At 35.2% G+C, this 12,953-nt stretch overlaps 1 protein-coding gene across 1 annotated transcript in view; it reads left to right on the top strand.

Annotated features, from left to right (window-relative positions):
• The window catches only part of ITGAV (integrin subunit alpha V), a 40,777-nt gene extending 30,039 nt beyond the window's left edge, over positions 1-10,738 (top strand). The window contains exons 19-30 of the mRNA XM_015867881.2: positions 231-298; positions 674-821; positions 1,537-1,629; positions 2,663-2,742; positions 4,929-5,009; positions 5,533-5,638; positions 6,539-6,697; positions 8,010-8,123; positions 8,560-8,673; positions 8,766-8,873; positions 9,880-10,002; positions 10,383-10,738. Of these exons, the coding sequence (XP_015723367.1) occupies positions 231-298; positions 674-821; positions 1,537-1,629; positions 2,663-2,742; positions 4,929-5,009; positions 5,533-5,638; positions 6,539-6,697; positions 8,010-8,123; positions 8,560-8,673; positions 8,766-8,873; positions 9,880-10,002; positions 10,383-10,478 (1,290 nt within the window). The 3' untranslated portion in view covers positions 10,479-10,738. The remainder of the gene's footprint in view (positions 1-230; positions 299-673; positions 822-1,536; positions 1,630-2,662; positions 2,743-4,928; positions 5,010-5,532; positions 5,639-6,538; positions 6,698-8,009; positions 8,124-8,559; positions 8,674-8,765; positions 8,874-9,879; positions 10,003-10,382) is intronic.
• Positions 10,739-12,953: the final 2,215 nt, after the last annotated feature.

Below are 12,953 nucleotides of genomic sequence, written 5' to 3'. Positions count from 1 at the left end.
CTCTGTTTCTGCTCTGTTGTATACAGTTGCCTCTTTACAGACTAGAGTAGAAAGTTTCAATTTGCTAGCAAAAAAGACTCCAAGTAAGGCAAGAGAATCAAGGCATGTAGGCATTGGTCCCAGAGCTGAGAAGTGTGGCAGGTTCTTTGATGCACTGATGAAACAATGTTATTGGAAATGCATGTTATGTAGAAAGCATGATGTTGGTATGTTTTTGATTTTTTGCATAGGCACACATTCTTCTGGATTGTGGCGAGGATAATATCTGCAAACCAAAGCTGGAGGTTTCAGTGAGGAGGTAATTATATGACAGAAATGTCTTAAGAAAAGGTAACATCCCTACTTGAATTCAAGAGCTTTGTAATAGTTTTGGTTTACTTTTAGTTAGTAACATGGAAATAAGAAAAATAGTTTAGTTTTCTTTAAAAAAAAAAAAAAAGATATTTTATTTGTATTTGAAACAGGCATATTAGAGAGGTGTTAGCTGTATTCTGTAGTTGAGCTTTCCTTCCATCAACTTTTGTTAGATATGTGTGCTTATACTTCTGTAAAGTAGGCACATAATGCAAATGTGCACAGGGATTTAGTTGTTAAGAATTGTTTGCTCTGTTAACAAGAAAGTGTTGGGCTATATGATTTATTTTTATATTGTTTTACCCTTGTTTTACTTCAGTGATCAGAAGAAGATCTACATTGGTGATGACAACCCCTTAACGCTAATTGTCAGCGCTGAAAATCAGGGGGAAGGAGCCTATGAAGCAGAACTCTTTGTCATTGTTCCACCTCAAGCAGATTTCATTGGTGTTGTTCGGAATAATGAGGTAAGAACTGCAAATACCGTTCTTCTTTGTGTACTTGTTGCTATTGAAGCCTGCAGGAATTCATCAGTGATACTGATTAAGGTAAAGTCTTAAAGTAAACCTACAAAGAAATGCAGTAAGATTCTTCCAAGCCCTGTGTTTATGTGTTACTTTGGCAAATGTTTCCAGTTTGAGTCTGCTGGTAATAGCAGCAAAGAAAGGTCTATGTGATGGGGTCTTGACACACTGATTGTATCTGCTATCAGTCTTTATAGAAATGGTAGCCATTCTAATTTAAATTTTTCCAAAATCTGCTTGCTCCTTGAACACCTCTCGTTGAGTAAGCTAGGGAGTATTCATTTTATTTTGCCTTCTAATCTGTATTTTCTGCTGTGGGATTTAACACTTCCTTGATTGCCTAAGTTTATTCACTCATGTTTTAAACAACCTTAAGGAAAAATGGTTTTGATTGTGGAAATCATCAGGTCTATCCAAAGTAAAAGTAACAAATTTCTCCTTTAATAACCTTGAAAAGAACATCTTTCTCATTTCAGTAACATTTTGTTTTCTTGCCAACTTGAATCTTCTGATTTCATTGAATTTACAGTGCTTGATTACGTTACGACTGAGAAATCATGTTAAAATTCATGCAGCATAACTAGCACCCCTCTAGTCATTTAAAGAGATGTCAAGAGGTAAAGAATGATGTGCCTTAATTTTTTCTTTTTTATTGTAGGCTCTAGCAAGACTGTCATGTGCATTTAAAACTGAGAATCAAACTCGCATGGTAGTTTGTGATCTGGGAAATCCCATGAAAGCGGGAACTAAGGTGAGGTTTGGTCCAACAGATGTTCAGTAGTTTAAGTAGTTAAGGAGGGCAGCTGGTGCTTTTCATAATCACAGGTAGTGAGTGAAAGGGATGTTTACCAACAGGAAGCTGAGATTATATCTAGCTGATACCTGGCTACCCACGTTTACTTAGTTCAGTTGAAACTGGTTTCAACTTCCTGAGTAAATTCAATTCTGAAAGGGGTGTTTGTGAGTTTTACGATGCAACAAAAAATGTGTCATTTAGTGAACAGAGGAATAAATGCGTTTTGGTCCCTTAGGAGTGTCTTTAGATTTATTGAATACTAATTTTTTTATGTATTATTTAGTTAGCTCATAATACCCTGTTCTCTTTGTTATGGAAAATGAATATTGCTTTGGTCTAGGTTTTGTCAGGTCTTAAACAGTGTTTTGTCAAGCTGAGAACTGTACATTTCAATCTAATGGAACCAAAACTAGAAGAATTCACAAACTGGTAGTGTTACCTGGCAGATAATTAAAAAAAAAAAAAAAGGTCTAGTTTACTGAGGAAGCGAAGTGAAAATCAGTTACAATTATAAACACTTTTACAGTGTTTTCTTCCAATAGACATCATGTACAGATGAATAAATGTTATTTCTGAGGTATTCCCTATCTACCAACCTGAACTGCGCAGGTATTGCCGCAACAGTTATGCACTGACAATGTGAACTGTGAATTTTGAACTGTTAGAACTGTGCCCTGTTCTTCAGACCATAGCGATTTTTGGTAACACATATAGATACTTAGTTACATGTAAAAATAGCTGAACCAAGGTGGTGAGCATGATGTACACCACATATTTCTGTTTTAAGGAGTAGTTATGTTTACAGATATCCACAGAGAGAGCGTTATGTTAAATGCTGCCGTGAACTGGAGAAGTTTAATTTGGTGATTCACTGTGTTCTCATTATGATTCCATGCTCAAGCAATTTCATAGTAATATGGTGGTATTAAGAAACTTTTGCTTTGTATTTTATTCTGCTGAACCATGCTATTTTTCTATTTTTCTAAAGCTATTAGCTGGCCTGCGGTTCAGTGTGCACCAGCAATCTGAAATGGATACCTCTGTGAAGTTTGACTTGCAAATACGAAGGTATGGAAATCTATGTAACATGCATATTCGCAGTAGCTAATGTGCTGAGTACCTAGGTAATCAACTGGTTGATTGTGGTTTGATGCTGGGACAGTTGTCTAGTCTTTGCTTGGTAATATTACTGAAAACTACTCATTCTTCTATGAATTAAGGTTTTTAAAATACAGGAAAGATACAGTTTTCTATATGAATGTAATTTCTTTTGCTTAAAACTTTTACACAGGCCAAGGCATAATTTTCCACTTTAATACTGCTGTTTTAATAATGGGACCAAAACTAATTCAAGTGTTTCAATACCAACTGCACCTTTTTTATTTGCTCTAATGTCTTGATGCTTCTGTAGTGTCACAGTTTTGTTTTTGTCTTTCGGTTTGTAGACCTATTTTAAAATTGGAGTTTGAATGCGTAATTGCTTCTGATCTAAAAACTTTATTTCCAGTGTTATGTATTTTGAGGATGAGATGTTGTTTTGAAGAGGTGTAATGAATATGGTGGCCTAAGCAGATGCAATATGCAACAAACCATTTTATGTGCTATACAGTAATCAGTGTGAAAGAATCCAAAAATTAATTTGAACAAGTAATTAGTGGTATTGTTAATCACAGGATATGCACAGCACTTGAATATGTGATATACAAGCATGTATTTGTATGTACTGATAATAGTCAGTATTTGGAGATGTGATCAATGGGAATCATTCTACTCAAACAGTTTTCTATTGCTTAACCGACCACACAAATGCGTAGAATTTGTTTTTCCCTAGAGTGGAGCAGACCCTTTTTTTCCTCTCCCACTTAAGTGTTTCATTTTTCATGCGCAGTAAATAAATAATTCTCTCATACATTCATTTTTCATCTGCAAGAGTTAAGTAGCTTTCAGCCTGGAATTCTGTTTTAATGATACAGTGGTTTGCCGTACTGATCAAAGTTTGTGGCAGCATTAAACATGTCTTTGATCTCACACTGCTGTCTATTTAATTTTCTCCCTCTTTTCCAGCAGATAGTAAGCTGTGATGCTGAAACCTGACTGTTTCTTTGCATAAAGCAACCTTGTTTGGGGCATCTGTCTTATCCCTTACACTACCAGCTGCCACTACCTACCTTTCTCTAGCAGAGTAAACAGTCACTAAAGAATCTCTGTGTGAGATTGCTCAAGTCATGCTCCTCTTCTGATTGAAGAGAAAGAAGGTTCTTATCATGTTTTCTATCTTTTCTGGAAGCCATTTCCTTAACATCTTACTATCACTGACTATCATCCCTCCATACATAGCCATGAGATCTAACTTATTCCCACTCTAACTATGAAGTAATAACTAAGGAACTATTGGGAAAACTGGCAGACTTAATATCATAAAGTTGTAGAATAATGCAAGTAACAAGATGTCGTGGAAGAGAAATATCCACTTATCCTTTCTGAAATATGTCTTTGAGTACACCTCACTGGATGAGTTCCTATTTGTTTTTTTTTAATTGAAATTACAGCAGAAGTAAGAAATAATACTGAAGACTTCAGTTCTTTTTAAAGGAGATGGTTTGATTTCACAGACAGAAGAATAAGAAGTTTCTAAGGAGATAAGGATTCTGTTCTCAGCTCCACTTTGAGGGGAACTGGAATATTCTTTCTACTTGTTTTGCTCTGTTTATGAACTACGTCCAGAGGAACTTTGTGTTAAAATGAGTCTACATGTTCTAACATCTTGCGAATTTTGTAGATCTGAGTTGTGGGAATCAGATGTTAATTACTCTGATCTGCTTTTTCAAAAAGCTGTGAAGATGACAGGTGAAAGTAGCCCTAGCATAATTTTCTGCCTTGTGACTAGTTCAAGGGCAAGTCTCCAGGCAAAAGAGATGTTGTGAAGAGGAACTTTGGGCCTTATGAGTTGTATGGTTAATGTTATTCAGCAGTTTCGTAGATGCAACAGCTGAGGAGCAGAGTCAGTACTAGCTTTGTTCCCTCAATTCACTTCTTCCTACAGAGAGAACTCAAGCTGCATGGAAGGTGGGTGCATTTAAGTAAGAACTTGGTGGATAGTGCTTTTAGTTTAACCTATCTGCTTTTCTGCAGTGGCTTAAGGGTCATGTTCAGATGTTACATCCAATTACTTTAAGGTTGATTTTTCATTTTTATATTTATTACTAATACTTAGTTTATTTCATTTAACAAATTCACTTCAATTTTCTTTGCAGTTCCAATCTGTTTGACAACCTAAGTCCTGTAGTATTCTATCAGGTTGACCTTGCCATTTCAGCAGCTGTTGAAATTAGAGGGTAAGGGTTGATACTATTACAATACATAAAAATATTTTCCCTTCAAGTGAGCATTATCTGTTTCTTTACAATTCTTTCAGGTCTGTGCTATTTTTCATGAAGTCATAAGGAGTTTTCATTTGTAAAGCATGTATCATTGTCCAGCCACAAACCTTTCCCAAATTTCAAATTCTTGTAAAAGTCAGATTTGCTGTGGCTATGCCATCTTCAATATTATGCATGATGTTAGTATTATCATGACTCCATTAATGTGTTTTGCTTATACTTAACAAACATAATCCATAGCTAAAAGCTGTTAAATCCTGTTGCTTAGTTGGTTGAGATGCCCGACTTGTCACATTATTAGATTTCTATTACGCTCATTTTCCTATCTTATTCTAAGAGTATTTGGTAGATCAGCAGTACAGTTTATTAACTTAGAGGTTGAAAAAATTGCAGGTTGTGTTTTTTTTTAAGATGTTCTAGAGAACTGCATTTCATGTGTCATAATTGATTATAACTAACTGTTTGCTCCACTGTTTAGCGTGTCATCTCCTGATCACATATTCCTTCCCATTGCAAATTGGCAGCCCAAAGAGAATCCAGAAACAGAAGATGATATAGGGCCTCTAGTTCAGCATATCTATGAGGTATGCAGTTACTACTAACTTCAATTACTTAGTTTTGTGATAAAGGACAAGAAATAAATCATAACTTGTAGCTTTCTGCTGAAGTGGATGGTTTGCTTTTATTTTATTCCTCTGTAGAATCAAGGACTTCATTATGCTGGGTCAACAACTAGTATCTGCAAGAAGGTTTGGAATGCCTGCTATTACTGTAACAGAAGAGGCCAAATACAAGAGAATATAAATATTTTTAGTAACTAGTTTGCACATATTTTACTGTCCATGAGATTCTTCTTGCACTTTGAAATCTAGATAAAATATATGAAGTACTTTGAACTCAGAAAATAACTCATGCCTGTAAATTATATAGTATTCTCATTAGTATTCCAGCTGTTCTGACTCATTCTTGTAAAGGACTTGAACAATTTTAAGTATTTAAAACTTCCTTTTAAGAGTGATCACAGCCTTAATCTAGACTGCTTTATTAAAGAAAACTGAGAGAGCTGTGTGAAAATTAATAATATAAGTTCTTTAGATACACTGTCTCTTATAAGTTAAAGAAACTTAAGGGTATATGTTATCTGTGCTCAGAGCATCTTGGCTGACACATGTACAGAGACTGTGGTTCTTTGTGATACTATGAGAACTTGAACGCTTCAAGACTAAAAAATTAATGCTGTAAAGCTTTTCTTAGAAGTCTTTTATTCCCATGGTATTACAGAAAGAATTTCGAGCTTAGACTTCTGCAGGACTCTATTTCAATTAGCATTTTTAAGTGAAGTTGTTCATGTTATTGCCTTGACTTGATGGGGATAGCCAACTTAAAGTCAGTATCATTTGTGGCTGAAATGTAAGCTAACGGTTGTAAGTGCATTAACAGAAAAGGATTTTTTTTACATCTGTTGTATTTATTTTCATGATCAGCTTAGAAACAATGGCCCGAGTGCTTTCAGCAAGGTGATGATGACTCTGCAGTGGCCGTACAAATACAAGAACTATACACTGTTGTATATTGTTCAGTATGACATTGATGGTCCCATGAACTGCACTTCTGATATGGAGATCAATCCATTGAAAATTAAGGTATATGGTACTGTGCTTTTTGTTTGAGTGAAATAAGGTATATTTGCTTATATGGAAAGATACTAAAAAAACCTGAATCCCTTGAAATAGCTAACACACTGAGGTGTGTTTTCCTCTATTGTTGAGGAGCAAGACCACAGCATTTGATGGTAACTGTTAATGCGGTACCTGTTAATGCACATGGCAGGTGAAATAAAAGGTAGATAACAGACTACCAGACTGAAGTGAAGTTTGTCTGACTAACTTTTGCTTTTCTCTTGAAAGCTATACTATTTGACTTCGCAGTCTAAAGCAATTGAAATATGTTGAATGTAGCTTTAAAAATATTCCTAGTAATTCAGAGCAGTTCATTTAAATTTTCTAGGTTTTATTTATTGATAGAATTGCTTTATTTTTATAATTAGTAGCTTTTCTGTTGCTTACCTTTTTCCAAAGATCCCACTGTGGTCACTAACTGTGTTTCAACAGGGCTTAAGAAAATGTTATGTTCTCAAGCAAAACAAGCAGCTTGTAAAGAGCAGAACAGAAGAAACTACTTGTTCCTAGATCTGAAGTGACAAAGAAATGTCAGACTAAAAATCAGTAAATTCTGATTGAAAGTACAGTTGAGTCTTTAACTAACTTAGGAGAAGTAGTAGAAATTAGATTTAGAAGAATTATGTGAGTGTATGTATAAAAGATTTAGGGAAGGTATTCATTGTGTAGAAATACTTGGGTATCCTTAATAATCAGAAGATAATCCTCCTATCAGTTTCTTTCTTAGTAGACTATTAGCATGGCTCTGCCTAGTCCCATACACATATTTCAATTTTACATTTGGAATTTGTAAGAAAATAGTGAAATAATTACTGAAACTTATTGTACACTTTTAAAGTTCTCTGTTTGTCCGTATACACAAGTACAGTGATGTGGTAAATCAATATCACACTAGTGCTGTTCTTTCCAAAGTAAGTAATCTTAAATGAGGGAAAATACTTAATAGTACTTAACAAAATGAGTTTTTTTATTGTAATCTAAGTATTTTATATTCGTTTTGCACTTCAAAATGGTTTGAGTAGAAGAATTAAGTTATTCAAGGCTTTTTGTTAGATTTCAGTAGAAGTTTAGCAGTGGTGTAGAAATGGCATGACTGTTTTAATTACAGCTGTAGCTGAAAGCAGGTTCTGAAGTAATGCAAAGCTTCACTTAGACAAAAAGGGGGGGGAAAGTGCTAAGTTCTATCATTTTCATGAACTTTGAACTGAACTTTCATGTTTAGAATTTTCTAAAGGTAAGAGTTATTTATTGTTTGCACCTTCTTGGTTTGTCCTAGATTTCTGCTTCCAAAGAGGATGAAAAGAATGAAACACTTAGCAGGGAAGATAATCGCAATCATCGTATCAGTCGGAGAGATTTAACTGCTATTGAAGGAGATGTGCAAACCTTGGTAAGCTTTCAACATTGATATATCCTCAGTATGTTGATTTTTAGTGGGGAAATGAATGCTCTATGTGACGAAGTATTGACCTGAGTTATCCTACCAAAACAAATGTGGAGGATGGTAATGTAAAAAGATGAGAAATGCCTTCCAGCCTGTAGAAATTTTTTCATGTGTATGTAGGTAAAGAAAATACCTTAAACCTACTGTCAGAAATTTCAGCTTTGGGATCCAAAAATGCCGAAATGGCTTCGGTAGCATTTTTCTATATGTGATTTTATTGAGTGCTGTCGATAGTCATTTAAAATTGGTCTTTATTTAATGTATTTAAATGGCTAAATGTATGCTGCTTAGAAAATAGAATAAGTACCTGTATAAAAAATGTGATGAACAAATTTTTGAATGTTTACATCTTCCTCATATCATTTCTATTTTACACGTGCAGGGCTGTGGAAATGCTGATTGTTTAAAGATAGTCTGCCAAGTTGGCCACCTGGAGAGGGGAAAGAGCGCAATATTGTATTTGAAGTCACGACTCTGGACCCAAACTTTCATGAATGTAAGTAAACGTGTACACTATGTCCCTGCTTCTGAAACACAATAAGTCATTTTATATACATTTACAGTACTAATTTTGTATTTCTTGGACAGAAAGAAAATCAGAATCACTCCTATTCCCTCAAGTCATCTGCATCGTTCAGTGTTATAGAGTTCCCTTACAAGAACCTTTCTTTCGAAGATATTCACAATTCTACGGTGGTAAGTCATTTAATCTATCTTGAGTTAACAAAAAGAATCATTTTGGGAATGATACAAAAAGAATGATTGTTCAGAAGCTGTTTGTGGCTTGGTTTAATTCAAATTTTATTAAATATTTGATTCATACATAAATTTCAGTTATATACAGTAGAGAACAATGAGAACATTTTGTGCTAAAACTAGAGTTAATGCTATTTGTAGCTTTAAAGAATTAACTGAAAAGTGTAAACAAGGAAGTGATGGTGAACAGTTGTAAGTATTCTTATTCACATCATTTCTGCTAATGAAATATTTGGTTTTGAAAATTGTGCTTTGCTGTAGTAGCACTTAAAGTCTGAGTATTGGGCTTTGACCATATTATAATGTGTGAAACTGAAGACCATTTGTGCCCTAGAGAGGTCTAATGAGAAAGGAGACAAGGCGCAAACAGGAAGAAAGATATAGGTCACTCAATTTTGCTGCCAGAATAAGTTTTTGGTTGGCATTATAGTGTTAAAGATCTAAAAAGGGACTGAAAAAGGATCCTGATGGTTTATTTTGGAGTGTATTTCCCAATGACATCTATTAACTGCTTTTTAACACCTAGAACTTCTGGAGTTGAATCCCCCCTGCCAAGGAATTTTAAGGCATTTTACCTTTGAAGGGGAAGAACAGAAAAGCACTGAAGAATTTTTCTTTAATTTTTAAAGTATTTCCGAAACCTTGCAGTTGTACTGAGAATCCCCAAGCATTATAGAACACATGTTGCCATGGTATCACTGACTGAAGGGGAAAAAAAAACAAACAACCCAAACAGTTCTTGAAAATCCTATTTAATTTGGGTCACAGAAACCTTTTTGTGATAATTCTATGGCTGCTTATTCACATTGGAGTGAAAAGTTAATTTGTGCTGGATTAAGATTACTTTAGTTACAATAGAAACCAGATAAGCAGTACTTAAAATGCATGGAATGAATTCACAATTCGCCTGTTGTGCAAAATGTGTTATATTGTGTTTTTCTATTAGGTTACTACTAATATTACATGGGGCATTCAACCACAGCCTATGCCTGTGCCAGTATGGGTTATAATTTTAGCTGTCCTAGCAGGATTATTGCTCTTGGCTGTTCTAGTGCTCGTTATGTACAGGGTAAGTACAGTATTGCTTACTTTGGGGTTGTTTTCAGTACTAGTGGTGTATTACTTCAAATAGTAGTGGCAACTTGCAGAAATAGCTTGTTTTCCAGTGGCCTCAATGTGTTAATTTGTTAGTTAGCCATGAAGACTGCTTTGTCAAGAAGAAGTTGAATAATAAAAAGAGAATGTCTGTGGTTGTGCTGAAGTGATCAGTTTGATGTCTGTGTCTGGTTTTTATTGGCCTTAGAGGTCAAAAAATCAAGTGAAAGTGAGTGGTGGGAAATGACTATAATTGATCAGCTCAAATCTGTTGTTAAAGAAGCAGAAAGAAAAAAAGTCTGTGTGTGTTTTCAAATCACACTGTTCAATTTCTTGATTGTTTTCTGAATACAGATGGGCTTTTTCAAGCGTGTTAGACCACCTCAAGAAGAACAAGAAAGAGAACAGCTGCAACCACATGAGAATGGGGAAGGAACATCAGAAGCTTAAGCAGAGTTTTATCTGTAAGACATTATGAAACTTTAAAATGCCTACATCTTAGTTTCAAATACAAGTTTCCCCCCTAAGGAGAAAAACACTTGTGAATGCAAGGATGACGGTATCAGGAGAAATCAGCACACACTTAAATAAGAGCAATATATTTAAATCCTTCTTGTTCTATTAATCATGTCTGTATTTGTGACTAACGTTGCTGCACTGATTTGCGTGTGAAAACCCTTAAGTAAAATACAGTGCTATGAGTTTGCTTATTGGGATGTAGGAGACATGTTTTTAGCTGACAGACTGGGTATCAACTACTACACAGACTCCTCTTGTACAGCTGAAGCCAACAGCTTCTGTAGATACTTGAAAGATTACATTTTGTTTCAATAGATACTTGTTTTTGTACACTACAGATGATTTACGTGCTCTTGAAAGCTAGTTGCACAAAAATGACCATGGCTTGTTTTACAAAACAATATTCCTTGACTCATTAACTCTGCTTGGAACTTCCCTCTTGCTCAGAAAGTACAAAAAAGATTATTCAGTGGAATCACATGCGTGTGATACCTGCTGTACAGTCTGGACTGCTCTCCTGTCTTGAGTCTTCCCTCTAGATATTACAGATGATGTTCTCCAGGCCTTAGGTCCCTTACGAAAGGGGTTGACCCTACATTAAGGGAGGGGTAGAGGGCTGGAGATGATGTACTTCCTTTCTGGATCCTAGTGAAAATATTCAGGGCAAGATCCAAAGATTTTGTTATGTATTTCTATGCAGCGAGGTCCATGTGTCCCATAGTGTCGTGGCAGTATGTTGCCTTTTAGTAATGACCAGGGACAAGATCTTGGACCATGGCTACCCACAGACATGTCTGATGAGAAAACCTTTCTCCAAAGATCAAACCTCTGCAGGGTTTGAAGTCTGCATCTGTATGGTACTTGGGCTGAGTTATAGTTTCTGGCAAAGCAATGGAGATTGGTTACCTGAGTAACAGTTTACCTGATGTGCCCCGGAGAAGATGTTAATAATTCTCATATTCCATTGTTGACTACATACATACACACACACACACATATATGTGTATATATATATATATATATATATATATATATATATATATATATATATATGTATATGTATATGTATGTGTATATATAGTGATAACAGGAGTGGTTTATACTACACTATGTGCCATGCAAATACATTTAGATTACATCAGTACTTTAGCCTCACTTTCACCTACCCTAAGAGAGTAGTGATCTTGTCAGACAAAGTACAGTACAGCTGGCAAAGTGAAAGGGTTTTAAAAGAGAACACTGAGTTGGCTTGTTCCAAATCATTCGTTCATTGTACAGTTGATTGCACAAAATATTTTTTATAATGTTTGATACATTTCATTGCCAGAAGAGAGACTACTGGTTTATACACATACAAAAATGTGAGTGGGTTCAAGCTGCTGTTCACTGTTTCTCTTAGCTCAGTTCTCTCATTATTGGTCCAGTAAAGTGATGCATCACATACTTATGAGAGCAAACGAAACATCTGTATGCATTTCATTAAGTCCAAATTAAGCAGGCACTTGGTTCACATATGTAGCTGTGTTGCCCAAATCTTACAGTAGATGTACTTAAACTGGTATAAAGATGCCTTATGAGATTTGTTTTTTCTTTGCTCTGAAAAAGAACGCAGCCACATAAAGAAACATTCCTACTCTAGTTATACTGATGTCATTTCTGTGTGACAAGTTCTTAGACAAAAAATCATAATTTTTGGTTTTCATTCACAAGTGCATCTCACCAATAAATGCGTCTATGCCCAGTAAACCCAGAATTACCTGAAATGCAAAGTTTGAATTGACTCTCATTTCTCCCTCCTTTCTGAGATATGTAATTCACAAAGGGCTTTCATTGTTGAGTCCATTTTTAGTCTCTAGACAGTGATGGCATTTGAGTCATTAAGGAAGATGGCAAAAAGACTGTGAGGGCCAGTTTGTATATCACATCTTGTCTTGTGTGTTTTTCCATTATATATGTTTTCATTTTAAACTAGTTTTTTAGATCTAATTAGTTTATTTGAAAGAATATAGGGTTGAAATCCTGTTTTCAGTGAATTTTCAGGTTTTCCTTGAGAACAAGGTCTTTCTTTTGCATTTGTTTCTAGTATTGTTACTAGTACTATAGTAAGGAATTGGAAGTCAGGTTTGATCCTGGCCTCAAAATGTGACTTTTATAAAACACAACTGTAGTTATTTACAGCGGCTTGTGTTTCTCACACCTCATCAATCTATGTTCAACAAGACTGTTTTCTCTAGTCTTAATCTTAGTAGGTTAAGAGCCTTTTGGGACTGCCAGACAGATCGATAGCTCTAATTCTTGTGTATTTCTTTCTTACATACACATATCAAGTTGACTTGAAATTTTATTAGACTACTTGTGTGTCCAGGCACTATTAGGAGATGAGGAGAAAAAAATAAACAATATAAT

This window comes from Coturnix japonica, chromosome 7, assembly GCF_001577835.2.
Source record: "Coturnix japonica isolate 7356 chromosome 7, Coturnix japonica 2.1, whole genome shotgun sequence".
Classification (NCBI taxonomy): domain Eukaryota; kingdom Metazoa; phylum Chordata; class Aves; order Galliformes; family Phasianidae; genus Coturnix; species Coturnix japonica.
This window is presented reverse-complemented; position numbering and strand designations above follow the sequence as displayed.